At 46.0% G+C, this 14,225-nt stretch overlaps 1 protein-coding gene across 4 annotated transcripts in view; it reads right to left on the bottom strand.

The window, feature by feature from the left end:
• The window catches only part of DCLK2 (doublecortin like kinase 2), a 183,830-nt gene that overhangs the window by 14,221 nt on the left and 155,384 nt on the right, over positions 1 to 14,225 (bottom strand). For all 4 annotated transcript variants that reach the window (XR_010658897.1, XR_010658898.1, XM_065905004.1 and 1 more), the window contains 2 exons: positions 8,781 to 8,900; positions 8,069 to 8,215 (listed from right to left, as the gene is read on the bottom strand). Coding sequence is in view for 2 of the 4 variants with exons in the window: in XM_065905004.1 (XP_065761076.1) it covers positions 8,069 to 8,215; positions 8,781 to 8,900 (267 nt within the window). In the remaining 2 variants the exon portion in view is untranslated. The remainder of the gene's footprint in view (positions 1 to 8,068; positions 8,216 to 8,780; positions 8,901 to 14,225) is intronic.

The following is a 14,225-nucleotide window of genomic DNA, read 5'->3' as shown; positions in this document are numbered from 1 at the left end:
ACCACTGGACCATCAGGGAAGTCCCTCTCTTGCTTTTTAAAGCTCTAATATTTCTTTTGAGAGATGTTGCGTGTGATTTAGATTGTGTGAAATATGAAAAAAAATTTCCTACCTTTGCGAAAAGCCCCTTACCTAGGAGTAGAATGAACACGCATGCATGCTGAGTGGAGGGGGGCGGCTTACCCGGTTCGCTTGAGAGGCCCCCGACCTCAGGGCAGGGCGCTGACCTCTGCTGTGTCTCTGTGTGTGTGTGTCGGGGTGGGGAGGTGGGTACTGGAGAGCCTCAGAAATGGTGTGCATTACAGGTTGTCCACTAAAACACTAGCTCTCCAACTCATGTTTAGTTTAGAAGATACAATTAGGACTTGCTCTCTAGACAACGAGGAATATAAACAGTGATACAACCTAGGGCAGAACTTTGGAAATCTAGAAAGAAAGTGACCTTTGGGATGAGACAGCCCAAGCCTGCAGGACGAAACACTCCACCCATTTGTCTGGTGACCTGACCCCTGAAAGCCCCTCATCCACCCTGGGCATGTTCTGTCATCTGTGAAATATGATAACAGCTGGTCCCTGGCTCATGAGATGAAGCTCAGATCAGGATAGGGTGAATGCTCCTCCTTTCCTGGAAGGACTGGCTGATTCGATCAGGTAGATCATCATCTTGGAAAAGGTTTAACAATGCTGGTGATGATGTGATGTGTTTGCTGACATCGAAGCAACTTTTCTAGAAAGTATGGCAGTCCTACGTAAATTTCTTAATATCCTTAATAATCTGTGATCTATAAATTTAACTTCTAAGAACCTGCTGTAAGGGAACAGAGATGGATCCAAAGGTTATACCCAAGAATGCCAACCTCAGAATTCATCTTCTGGTTTTTAAAAACTAGAAGCAACATAAGTGGCCAACAGGATAATGACTTAATAAATCATAGCAAATCCCTTCAGTGATATTACACAGTCACTAATAAGCACAATTCAAGTCAACATTAATCCTATGGGGAATATTCAATGTATTAAAGAAAAAAGAATATTCAAAATTTTACATATATACTTTTATATATATATACACTTTTTATATATATATACTTTTCTTCTTTATACTTTTCAGAAGTTTCCAGAATGTTTACAATGAACACATGCTGGTTCCATAATTCAGAAAAATTTATTTTATATATAAGCACACTTTCCTTATGGGATAAAAGTCTGGAAGTTATTTTAAATGGATGGTTTTCGAAGCAAACAAGTATATATAAGAACATAATCTGAGACCTGACTGTATGAGTTTTAATAAGCTCTTTGCCTCTTAGATGTCCATTCTGAAAACACTGAATTTTGAAATAACTGTAAAACCTAACATGTACTTATGTAATATCTTTCCTCTACTTTTACATTTTAAACATATTTGTTTGTGTTTCCTTGTATCCCACTATGAACTGAACCAGATTTTCATCTAAATCACTACTTACCAAAAGAAGAGAAAAATTTAGCAAATGACATTTTTTCAAGATAAGCACATTAACGACATCATCCATCAGTCTGATACTTAATGACGGGGAGTGATTTATAAAATCTTCAATAAAAAAAGCGTCAAGAACCTCAAGCCTTCCTAATGTCAATGACCCCCATCTTAACAGGCATTTTTTAAGGATGACACTGAAACAGCTTTCTCGCTTGTGATGCTTCTCAGCAGTTGAAGAGGAACAGTGTTCACCTCGGTATTTTAATAACTGCTTCCACACTGATGTACTAGAGACCATGCTCAGCAAGCATCTTTATGACTTTCCAGTTTCACAGGACTGGCGGTGAGGATTTGGGGGCCCTCACAGATATTTATCACTCTGCGTCAGCCCACAGCTCAGCAGAGCATATTCAAAGCTACTAAGGATTCAGCCTAAAGCAGCAGAAACCAGGTTCTTAGTCATGCTTAGCCTTAGGATGACTTTCCATCCATTATGTTTAATGTAAACATTAATGAGAACAATCTGAATTATAGTTAGAATTTATGATGCATTTATTGCAACCCAGACTTTAGAAATTCCCTAAGCAATTGCAGTGACAAGAACATTATAATTCTAAATGTATCATAAGAGTAAAAAAAAGTTTTGTTAATGTCATTTTGTTTTTACAACTTTACAGTATACTCATTAGGTACTTTTTTTTTAATCATGTTTATCTTAGATGTTCAATTTAGGGAAGCCTAGGGGTATTTAAGAGCTGTTGTTGGATACTCAGAGGTCCCAGAAGTCCCATTTTTCACGTCCCCTACAAGGAATTCAGAATCAGATGCAGAAGCATAAATAGAAAGGGACTGAAGAGTCTATAATCACTGAATAATATTTGAGCAAGTGGTACTCTGGCTAAACATCAAAAGGGACGTATCAAATAGGGCAGACAAGCCTGAACTAGTATTTTATCTGATTTGTCTCTCCTCAGTGCCAGACACAGAGGCAAATATGTGAAAAAGAATGTACGTAAATTTCAGGTCTTAGCTGGAGATTGTCTTTAAAGCAGGAAAATATACATATACCTCTATAAATCTGCATGTATACACACATACATATTTATGACACTCCTTAAAGAAACTAACACTGGCACGTACACACACGGCTTTGCTTTAGGAGACCGATCTTAGGGAAGACGTGATAAATGCACAGTGCCTCCAAGGCCTCGTTCTGGCAGAGTTCAGTTCTCCTCAGTAATGCCCATCCTTGCAGGCCTGGAAGGGCCAGCCCCACAGCCTCCCAAACACCGCCTCATCGCACTTCTGTAGTCACCCTGCTGGGCAGCTAGGAAGAGAGGCATTATTCCATTTTATAGATGAGGAAACCGAGGCCCAGAAAAATCAAGCTTCGAGCGGGTGGCCACGTGGGATCCCAGCAAGTCCACTCCCATCCCCTGCACGCCCCTGCGTCTGAAAGGCCACAGGGGTACAGGCTCCGGGTGGGGTGTAACCCAGCACCCCCTGGGAACACTGCTCGGCTGGGCTCAGATGCTCCGCCACCAGCGGAGACGCCCTGTCGCAAGCCGCTATCAGAATGCAAAGCTGAAAAACGGAAGGCATGCACACCCCACATACAAACTGCAGGCCGCAGGTTCTCTAAATAAAAAGTCAGCATCGTGATTTAGAAGGCCCTCAAATATGAGAAGCCAGCCCTCTCCTCGGCCTGCCCCAGAAGCCCTGGAAAGGCGGGATTTATCACTGGCCTCTCTCAGTTAACTCTGACCGGGCGCACGGGCTGTAACTCACGGCCCTAATGGCCACCCGAGTGCTCCCTGACACGGCGACCCATACATCTCGGCTGGCAGGGTCTGAATCACCACTCGGCTGCCAGACGGGCGATGCAAATGAGCCGTCTAAACGCTCTGGCGCTCACAGGCGGGATCCTGAGAGGCGAGGGGCTGGCAGTCCCTCCGTGGACGGGCTCCTAGCGCCGCGCTGGCACTTTCCCACCCCGGGCTGACACCAGCCTGCTGGCTGTCTCTAGGTCTGCCGGGGTCCCCTTGGGTCGGCAGTGGCACGCACATCTTACTGAGACATGCAGTGAAGTGTCCACGACCTGGCCCCACGGGCCCTGCACGTCACACGGGAGCCCCGTGCAGACCTCGTGCAGGCTCACCCTCCTCCTCCTCCTCCCCCACCTTGGGCGGCAGAGCGCGGCTGGGGCGGGGGGGGATACCCGGCCGGGACAGCGGGGGCAGACGAGGCCCCGACTCCGCTCTCCCAGTCGCCGTCGGAGACTCGGCAGGCTGGAGCCGGCAGTCCCCGTCACGGTCTCTTCCCCGATGGGAAACGAGAGCAAAGGATGAGGGAGGGGGTCCTGAGCCTGCGCGCACAGTAAGGAAGCATGAGTGGGAAGGGGGAGACGTGGGGTGGTGGGGAGGGATGGAATCAGTGGGCTGGACAGGACACCCTCGGGTCTACGGAAGGGCTCACCGGCCCGCGGAGCCCCCCACGGGAGCAGCCGAGGGGGCAGGCGCTGCGGTCACCGCTGCATCTCGAGCCCTGCAGCGCCCGAGCCCTTAGAGACCCGCAGTATCTGCGACCCCCGCGGTGAGACAGGTGTGGAGGGCAGGGTGTCCTCGGGAATACCCGGGGTGCCCCGTCACCTCTGCTCGGGAAGCTCATGTTCAAATTCGGCCAGCGGTGCAGGGTTGGGGGCACACTGACACGCCCCGCAGCCTCCTGGTGCAGGAGCAGGACACCAGGTCCCCACGTGCCTGAGGCCTGGTTCGCCACTGTCCCCACCCCTCCTCAGAGGTCAGAACGCCACACCCCAGGACACATCGTGCTTTACACACCAGGGGCATTTACTTTCCTAATAGAAAAACACATTCCCTCAAGCAGAAGACGGTAGGAAAACAGACATCACATGCTTTTAAGTGGATGCTGAAAAATGATCAAACGGCACTATCCAAAGGGGAAACGCAACTGTGGATCAGGAGGGCCCAAGAATGGCGCCAAAGCCTACCCATCAAAGCACACTCTGCTCAATAATCATTGGTGTGCTGCACGCGGGACGCCCAGTGTGAACACCTGCCTGTGAGTGTGAGCTTCAGGTGAGCTGAGTGACCATCAGTGGTCAGTCACCAGCCATTGATTTCTCACCCACTGTGTGCTCATTCACCACCCAGGACATATAGGTGACTAAAAACACACCTGCTCCACTTACTACCTAGAGAATGGGGCCGACTAGTGATCTCTTCAAGGAAATTAGAGATGCCAAGGGAACATTTCAGGCAAAGATAGATTCAATAAAGGGCAGAAATGGTATGGACCTAACAGAAGCAGAAGATATTAAGAAGAGGTGGCAAGAATACACAGAAGAACTGTACAAAAAAAGATCTTCACGACCCAGATAACCACGATGGTGTGATCACTCACCTAGAACCAGACATCCTGGAATGTGAAGTCAAATGGGTCTTAGGAAGCATCACTATGAACAAAGCTAGTGGAGGTGATGAAATTCCAGTTGAGCTATTTCAAATCCTAAAGGTGATGCTGGGAAAGTGCTGCACTCGATATGTTAACAAATTTGGAAAGAGTTTTCCAGTGGCCACAGGACTGGAAAAGGTCAGTTTCATTCCAATCCCAAAGAAAGGCAATGCCAAAGAATGCTCAAACTTCTGCACAATTGCACTCATCTCACAAGCTAGTAAAGTGATGCTTAAAATTCTCCAAGCCAGGCTTCAACAGTATGTGAACCATGAACTTCCAGATGTTCAAGGTGATTTTAGAAAAGGCAGAGGAACCAGAGATCAAATTGCCAACATCCGATGGATCACTGAAAAAGCAAGAGAGTACCAGAAAAACATCTATTTCTGCTTTATTGACTATGCCAAAGCCTTTGACTGTGTGTATCACAACAAACTCTGGAAAATTCTTAAAGAGACTGGAATACCAGACCACCTGACCTGCCTCTTGAGAAATCTGTATGCAGGTCAGGAAGCAACAGCTAGAACTGGACATGGAACAACACACTGGTTCCAAATAGGAAAAGGAGTATGTCAGGGCTGCATATTGTCACTGTACTTATTTAACTCATATGAAAAGTACATCATGAGAAATGCAGGGTTGGAGGTAGCACAAGCTGGAATCAAGATTGCAGATATACAGATGAGACCACCCTTATGGCAGAAAGCAAAGAAGAACTAAAGATCCTCTTGATAAAAGTGAAAGAGGAGAGTGAAAAAGTTGGCTTAAAACTCAACATTCAGAAAACTAAGATCATGGCATCTGGTCACATCACCTCATGGCAAATAGATGGGGAAACAGGGGAAACAGTGACAGACTTATTTTTGGGGGGCTCCAAAATCACTGCAGATGGTGACTGCAGCCATGAAAGACTCTTAATGACTCTTAAAAGACTCTTGCTCCTTGGAAGAAAAGTTATGACCAACCTAGACAGCATACTAAAAAGCAGAGACATTACTTTGCCAGCAAAAAAGTCCATGTAGTCAAAGCTATGGTTTTTACAGTAGTCATGTATGGATGTGAGAGTTGGACTATAAAGAAAGCTGAGAGCCAAAGAATTGATGCTTTTGACCTGTGGTGTTGGAGAAGACTCTTGAGAGTCCTGTGGACTGCAAGGAGATCCAACCAGTCCATCCTAAAGGAGATCAGTCCTGAATGTTCATTGGAAGGACTGATGCTGAAGCTGAAACTTCAAAACTTTGGCCACCTGATGCAAAGAACTGATGCACTGGAAAAGACCCTGATGCTGGGAAAGATTGAAAGCAGGAAGAGAAGGGGAAGACAAAGAATGAGATGGTTGGATGGCATCACCAACTCAATGGATATGAGTTTGAGTAAACTCTGGGAGTTGGCAATGGATAAGGAGACCTGGCATGCTACAGTCCATAGGGTTGCAAAGAATCAGTCACGACTTAACAACTGAACTGAACTGACTTAGAGAAAATGACAGATAAATAAATGATAAAATCACAGAACCATGGTAAGTGCAGCAGAAACCAGAAGTGGCCGGGACTGACTGCCTCTGCTCAGAGAGGCTGGGGTGATGTCAAGAAGACATGCCTCGTTCCATATCTTATGGGATGAAAATGTTTGCTGGGGGACAGGATGCTGCAAACGAGACCAGGATGGTGGGGGTTTAGTCGTTGTGTCCAACTCTTGCCACTCCAAGGAATATAGCCCACCAGACTCTTCTGTCCATGGAATATTCTAGGCAAGAATACTGGAGTGGGCTGCCGTTTCCTTCTCCAGGGATCTTCTCAATCCAGGGATCGAACCCAGGTCTCCTGCAGTGGTAGGTGGATTCTTTACCAACTGAGCATCATGTCACTTTATGATGACCAGTTTGGACATCAACAATGAGGTTTACCACTGCTGATAAAAGTCTGGTCTTCACCAACTCTGGGGCCTGGGGGAACCTGTGTGTGGATGAACATGATACAGGAGATGCAGAGAACCTCACCTGCCAGAAAGTAAGGATGATGATGGTGACGCTCAGCCCTGAAAGGTGGGAACACAGAAGCCAAGTATCTCGTGTGTTCTGGTGGATCTGTGTACGGAGAACTCAGAAATTGCCTTCTCTTACATTTCCCTACAGTGTAGACATCAGGACTGTCCCCAGTCAGCAAGCTACATCTCGTGATTAAGGCCACCATGCAGTGAGTTACATCTGGCTTTAAGGTGAGTGCCATGCTGGCCAGATGGGTAGGGAAGGGAGGACCAGGACAAGAGGCTGGAAGGGAGAACTGGGACCAGACTGTGAAGCTGAGCTCCGTAACAAAGTAAGACTCTCGTCTGCAGAGCAACAGGACAAAGGAAACTTCCAAACAAGAAAAGTCAGCATCACGGGGGCTCAATTTCCATACCCATAAAGCTGAGATGAACGGACTATGTTATATTTTCAGAGTTCTGTCCTGCACAGAACTGTCTCCTATGAGCCTCTAATTCTGTCACCAATTTATTCACCAGAATTTTTTGCCTCATAAAGCCATTTCCTGTTTGTCTTTCTCCAGTTAGTACCATCCATTAAAACATAAATGAAAATGGGTTTTCCGGGCTCTCCCTGTGGCTCCCAGGTAGAGAATCTGCCTGCCAATGCAGGAGACACAGGTTCGATCCCTGGTCTCGGAAGACCCCACGCGCCGTGGAGCAGCTAAGCCGCTGAGCCCCCACGACTGAGCCCGTGTTCTGTGACTGCTGAGGCTCCGGCCCTGGAGTCCACGCTCCACACAAGGGAAGCCGCTGCAGCGAGAGGCCCCCGCACCACAACTAGAGAAAGGCCCACGGCAGCAAAGACCCAGCACAGCCAAAAGTAAATACACAAATAAAGAACTTTTCAAAAAAAGAAGAAAGAAAATATGCTTTCTAATGTCTGGGAAACAGTAAGCGTGGAAGTGCAGATCAGTTCAAGGAATCCATTAAGACTTTATGGTCACTGACTTGATTTTCTAGATTTCACTTCTCTTGGCCCCTGACCTGCAGGGTTGGTGTAGATTTTAAAATGTCACAGTCTGCACATGACTGTCTGCACGTGATTTCCTCCACTTTAAAGGGAGAGAGGCCTGAGTTGGAACGGAAAAGGCAGAGACGACGTACCAGGAGGTTCTCGGGCTTGATGTCCCGGTGCACGATGTTGAGGGCGTGCAGGTACCGGAGGGCGCTGGCCAGGTTGTACACCATGGCGCTCCCGTCCCTCTCCGTATACTTGGTTGAGGAGGTAATTGCATCAAAGAGATCTCCACCCTGGAGAACATGTAAAAGAGCACATCAAAACATCAACAGTGGCAGAAACAGACTCACAGGCTCCGAGAACGAATTCACGGTTACCAAGGGGGAAGGGTGGGAGGAAGGGATACTTAGGGGCTTGGGATGGACATGTACACACTGCCATGTTTAAAATGCAGAAGCAACAAGGACCTACTGGACGGCCCAGGGACCTCTGCTCAACGCTATGGGGCAGCCTGGATGGGAGGGGGTTTGGGGGAGAATGGATACATGTATACGGACGCCGAATCCCTTTGCTGTCCACCTTAAACTATCACAACATACTCCAATACAAAATAAAAATAAGTTTAATTAAAAAAAATCAACAGTGGCAGGGCTATGAAGGGCACCAACAAAGCTCATCAGCCTGAAGGAGATCAGAAAAAGAATGTCACAAGTGCTGCTCAAATGAATAAAGATCCATTTCATGAATAAGGAAAGTCTCACGACGGCAACGTGCATTTCCAGTGAGGGTCTCTCAGAATACTGCTCAGTCTCGGGATCCAGCACTGACGAACCCTCCTGGGATCTCTCCACCTCTCACCTTGACCAGTTCCATCACCAGGAAGAGCTCGGTGGCCGTCTCCATCTCCTCAATCAGCATGATGATGTTCGGATGCTTCACTCTGCGCAGGATCGACACTTCGTTCTCAATCAGATGTTCCTGGGGAAAAGGGTTTAGAGGGGTGGATCAGACGCAGAACAGGCTCTGTTCCTGCGTGCCAGAGGACAACACAGGCTGTGGATCTGAGCCTGCAGGAGCCGAGACAAACCGCACCCTGCGGACAAGCCAAACCAGAATGGCAGCTCACTGAAGCTAATGGAAGGACTTCAAATAGCCCGCGACGGGCGCGGCGTGCTATCTGGACCGCAAGACTCGCTCCCTCCTGCCTCGTCTTCATTCCCAATACTAACAGCTCATGATGCTGCAAAAACTTGGGCTTGCCACGCTGCTTTGTAATGCAGCTGGAATCACTTTTCCCTCTCAGTACACACTCAGAAATGAAGACAGCATGTAAGGAAATTTGGCATACTTATGAGATACAACTTCCAGCCTTATAAACATTTTTAGCTTTTAAACTATTTACCAACATGAATTTGAATTATGTGCTGAAATTTGTGAAAAGGAAACTTTCCTCCTCTGTATTTGGGTATGAAGCCACTCACCAGATAGATGTTCCTTATCTTGTATTTCAGAAGTCAGGAAACACATAGTAGATGACCACCATCCTCATTTCAACTCTAATCACTTCTCTGAAAACACCACCTGATTGTCAGTCCTGGTGAGCAGTGTGGTTGGGAACAGCACCGTAGCAAAATGTTTCCTCACGGCATTAAGGAATTATTCTTAGTATACCAGCCCATGAATCATGAACAACGACTGCTCTATTTTATTATGAGACGTTAAAGATCTCTCAATAATGTCACATTTGTTGATCCTCGTTAACTGTGATAATGAATTATTTAGGGAATGTTCTGTAAGACTGCTAATTGCCCTATTATACACTTTAGGTTTTCAAATAGTTTTCTTTATGTAAGTTTACCTTATAAGAGCTATCATTTGCTACCTAAACACACATATGTGCATATATATCCATAATGTGTGTCTGTGTCTCCTCTGCTCTCATGGATCTCAGAGCTAAAGGAATGTCCCACTGCAGTAATAAGATCATTATCTTATCTCTAGTTCAGTGTACCGTTTACGGTTCCGCTGTTATCTCCATGCCTCCATGCATATGTGTATTTTTACTCAAAGCAATCTCAAATATTTCTGGACAATAGACGGAAGCATAAATTATAACATCAAGTAAATAATATCCAGACAAAAGTCTGTTGCAGGCTCCTGTACATAGAGACTGGTGTTTTTTGAGTGCTGAATGCACCGTGTTTGTCCAAATGTTAGCAAATGACAGCGCAAACGTTAAACAGAAGCAGGGGAGAGAAAGGGGCTTCCCTGGGGGCTTAGTGGTAAAGAATCTGCCTGCAATGCAGAAACCTCAGGAAATCAGGACGAGCCTTTGGAGGAGGGCATGGCAACCCACTCCAGTACTCTTGCCTAGGAAATCTGGTGGACAGAGGAGCCTGGCGGGTCACAGTCCCTAGGGTCGAAAAGAGTCGGACATGACTGACTTAGCAGGCACCCAGGAGAAAGAAAAGAACCACATTCCCTAGGAAACGAGTCCCTTTCTGTCATTGTGCAGGGTGCTTGAGTAACGTCTCCACAGTTATTCTTAGAGCAGTTCTTTGAGGGGCGGGGGATGCAAACCTAGATTCCTGACCTCCAAGCCCACATCTTTTGGAATCTTTCAAAATGAAAATGACAGCTGTCAGGTTGAAACTGACTCCGTGAAAGGTTGGAACTAGAGGCAGCATCGGCCTGAGGCAGGCTCAAGGCAGGACCACACCAGGCTTCGTGCAAAGCGGAGCACCTATGCCTACTCATGAGGAGGGCTGGGAAGACGAAGCTGGTTCCGGACTCGGCACCCGGGGAAGGGTGGCAGGTCTCAGACCCTAACCGAGCACGGCGGAGAGGCCGCCGGGCTGCCGACCCGGCCCCAGCCGCCCGGCGCTGACCTCCAGGGCGGCGGCGGCACCAGGCGGGCACAGAGCCCTGGGCGCTCCCGGGGCGAGCGGCTGGGCAGCCAAGCCCTTGGGGCCACGGGGACAAAGACTCAGAAAACCGGCGGTGTTCACACACGTCTTTAGAAGCCTTTGGCTCATCTGTGCCAACCGAGTCCTTAATCACGGTAACCGCAGACGTGGCTCTATCTCTGTGAACAGGTAAAGGCAACCGAATGAGTTTATTTCACTCTGTGTGACGCCAAGTCGACACAGGAGAAAAACAGGCGTTTGATTTTGAAGCTAAATGGATCTATCATGTCAGTTCTCCTCCCTCCTCTCTATCGCCTGAGGTTGGGGAGAGTCTATAAATGTACCTCTATGTAGGGGCTCTGCATGTGACACTAATTTCCAGGGACATATATAAAATAATTTGCATCACCAGTACTCCAAGAATGCGCTGACTGGAGCTAAAATAAAGAGTCCAGAACGCAGGGAGCCTGCACCTCTCCAAAGTCGTCTTCTTCATGCAAAGGCACAGCAGAGCCTCTTCTGGGACGTACTGTGTAACTTGGCCCTGGGCCTCCAGCCGTGTTACATTTCAAATATGAAGTGGATATTCCAACAACATTTTTTCCACCACTATTTATTATCTTGGCTTGCTGTATGCTACTCGACAATGCCTAGTATTCTGGGCACATACTGAAGGGTTTTGTTGGGATGTGGGGCCTATTTGTTTCCCAACCTCTGACTATGCCTGTAAAAATGTCTTTGAAGGAACAATCCACTTTTTAAAGTAAACCATCCTCAGAAGCAAAACGAACAGTGCACAAAAATCTTTACAAATGTTATCTTCCTACTTCTTATACAGCCCATATGTAATCATTGTTTCTAATACATCCTCTCTAGGTTACATTTTCCAGAAAAATATTTCTAAATACAAGATGAACATCACTTTTGTCTCGAACTGTACTGAACGTACATTATTCAACCACCCACCATTATTTATGTTAAGTGATTCATGATTCTAACTCCAAATAATTTACATATGAATCATTTCCTGGCAGTATGCCATGGTTTTGTGTGTGAGAATAAATGACAAAGAAAACTGCCAACTTGGCAAAGGGTATAGCCTTATCCTTGGCCAGGGTAGTTTTTAACATCTAAAAGAGAGACAGATAGACAGAGCCAGAGACAAATGGATCTGGGGAATAAACAACGCTCCCAAACCAAACGATTCATCTAGCGTCCAGTTTTTCCTGCCTGTGTCTTTTGTCTCATTGAATGGACCTGGGTGCCCGGAGCAGAAGGGTATTCTACCCTGACCATCCCTCTCGCATCCTCCTGCCCAGCTCATCAGTCACCCATCCCCGCCTTCTCAGTAGCCTCAGAATACGCCCATCCCCTCTTTATCCCTTTTGCCAATTTTTTTCTAGGCCTCCAGGCATCTGCAAAGGCAGTTTTGTCTGGAACTTTCTTCCCCCACTTCTTGGTGAACTCCTATTCATTCCTGAGAACCATGGGGGATCTTACCTCCTCCAGATAGCCTCCCCTGCTTAACCACAGTTGAGTTAGGAAACCCTCAAATTTGTCCTCAGAGCGCCCTGCGCTCACTCGAGCCACAGTTCTCACCCTGCTCTCTTGGAGGTGTTTGTTTATCTTGCTCTCCAGGAACCAGCACGGTTCATTCTTGAGGAAACACATCACACACTGCTCACTGGTACAAGTTTTATAGCCGGTTATCTATATTGTGGGGTGAGTACCACTGAGGATGATACAGTGAGAGAGAGGAGATGTTCAATATGTGATGACTGTGGTTGGTTGAATAATGGCCACACAAAGTTATCAGGTCTTAATGGTCTTAACCTGTAAATACTACTGTACTTGAGGAAAAGAACGTCTCTGGAGATATGATTAAAGTCACTGCAACAAAGCAAAAACTGTAGATTTTCTGGGTGCCATTACAAGTGTCTTTCAGAGACAGAGGCAGAGGGAAATTTCACAGTCAGCAGAAGAAAAATAAACACAAAAAAGAGAGGGAGATGTGAAGATGGAGGCCGAGTTTGGAGTGATGTGTTCCTCCAAGCCAAGGAATACTATCAGCTACCAGAAGCTACTTAGAGTCAAGAACAGATAGATTTCCCCCCACGGCCTGCAGAGGGAAAGTGGATTTCAGACTTCAGCCCATGAAACAGTGAGAAAAATGTTGTAAGTCATCAAGCTGGTTGGGAAGTTATTCCAACAGTCTCAGGAAGCTAATATAGCATACATTTAGATTTTTGTCCTGCCCCAATCCATAACATGTAGACAATGAATGCAGAACTCTGGGGAGAAAGGGAAGGAAGGGCCACTTCTAAGCACGCTACAGAAAGCACCAGGCTTCACACACTCTGGGAATTCAGTAAATATTTAGAATGATTATCATTTAGAATATTAAGCATAGAAGAATTCTTAAATTTATCAACATCATAGCCTTCTCAAAAGCCTCCATAAATCTGGCCCCAAGATAGATCTTGCAAAAATCTCCTACTTTGTATGTAAATCAATGAAATCAGGATATTCCCTCATACCATATCACACAAAAAAACTCAAAATGGCTTAAAGACTTAAATACAAAATAGGACACCATAAAACTCCAAGGAGAGAATATAGGCAAAATGTTCTGACATTAGGTCAGTCTCCCAAAGCAACAGAAATAAAAGCAAAAATAAACTAATTAAACTTATAAGCTTTCATACAGCAAAGGAAACCATAAACAAAATAAAAAGACAACTTACAGACTGGGAGAAAATATTTGCAAACAATGCAACCAACAAGGGCTTAATTTCCAAAATATATAAACTACTCAGACAACTCAAAATAACAAACAACCAAATCAAAAAACGGGCAGAAGACCTAAAAAGACATTTCTCCAAAGAAAACTTACAGCTGGCCAATAGGTACATGAGAATATGCTCAACACTGCTAATTATCAGAGAAACGTAAATCAAAGCTACAATCAGGTATCAGTTCACGCCGGTCAGAATGACCATCATTAAAAAGTCTATAAATAATAAATTCTGGAGAAGGGTGTGGAGAAAAGGGAACTTTCAGACACTGTTGGTGGGAATAAAAACTAGTGCAGCCATTAAGGAGAACAGTATGGAGGCTCCTTAAAAAAATACAAGAGTAGAGTTACCATATCATCCTGCAATCCCAGTCTTGGGCATATGTCCGGAGAAAACGCTAATAATTCAAAAAGATACATGCCCCCAATGTTCACTGCAGCACTATTTATAATAGTCAAGACGTGAAGGCAACCTAAATGTCCATCAGCAGATAAACAAAGGAAATGCGGTACATATATACAGTGGAATATACTCAGCCATGAAAGTGAAAGTGAAGTCGCTCAGTCGTGTCCGACTCTTTGCGACCCCGTGGACTGTAGCCC

The sequence above is a fragment of the Muntiacus reevesi genome, chromosome 13 (genome assembly GCF_963930625.1).
Source record: "Muntiacus reevesi chromosome 13, mMunRee1.1, whole genome shotgun sequence".
Taxonomy (NCBI): domain Eukaryota; kingdom Metazoa; phylum Chordata; class Mammalia; order Artiodactyla; family Cervidae; genus Muntiacus; species Muntiacus reevesi.
The sequence above is the reverse complement of the archived record's forward strand: the minus strand, read 5'-3'. Positions and strand labels throughout refer to the sequence as shown.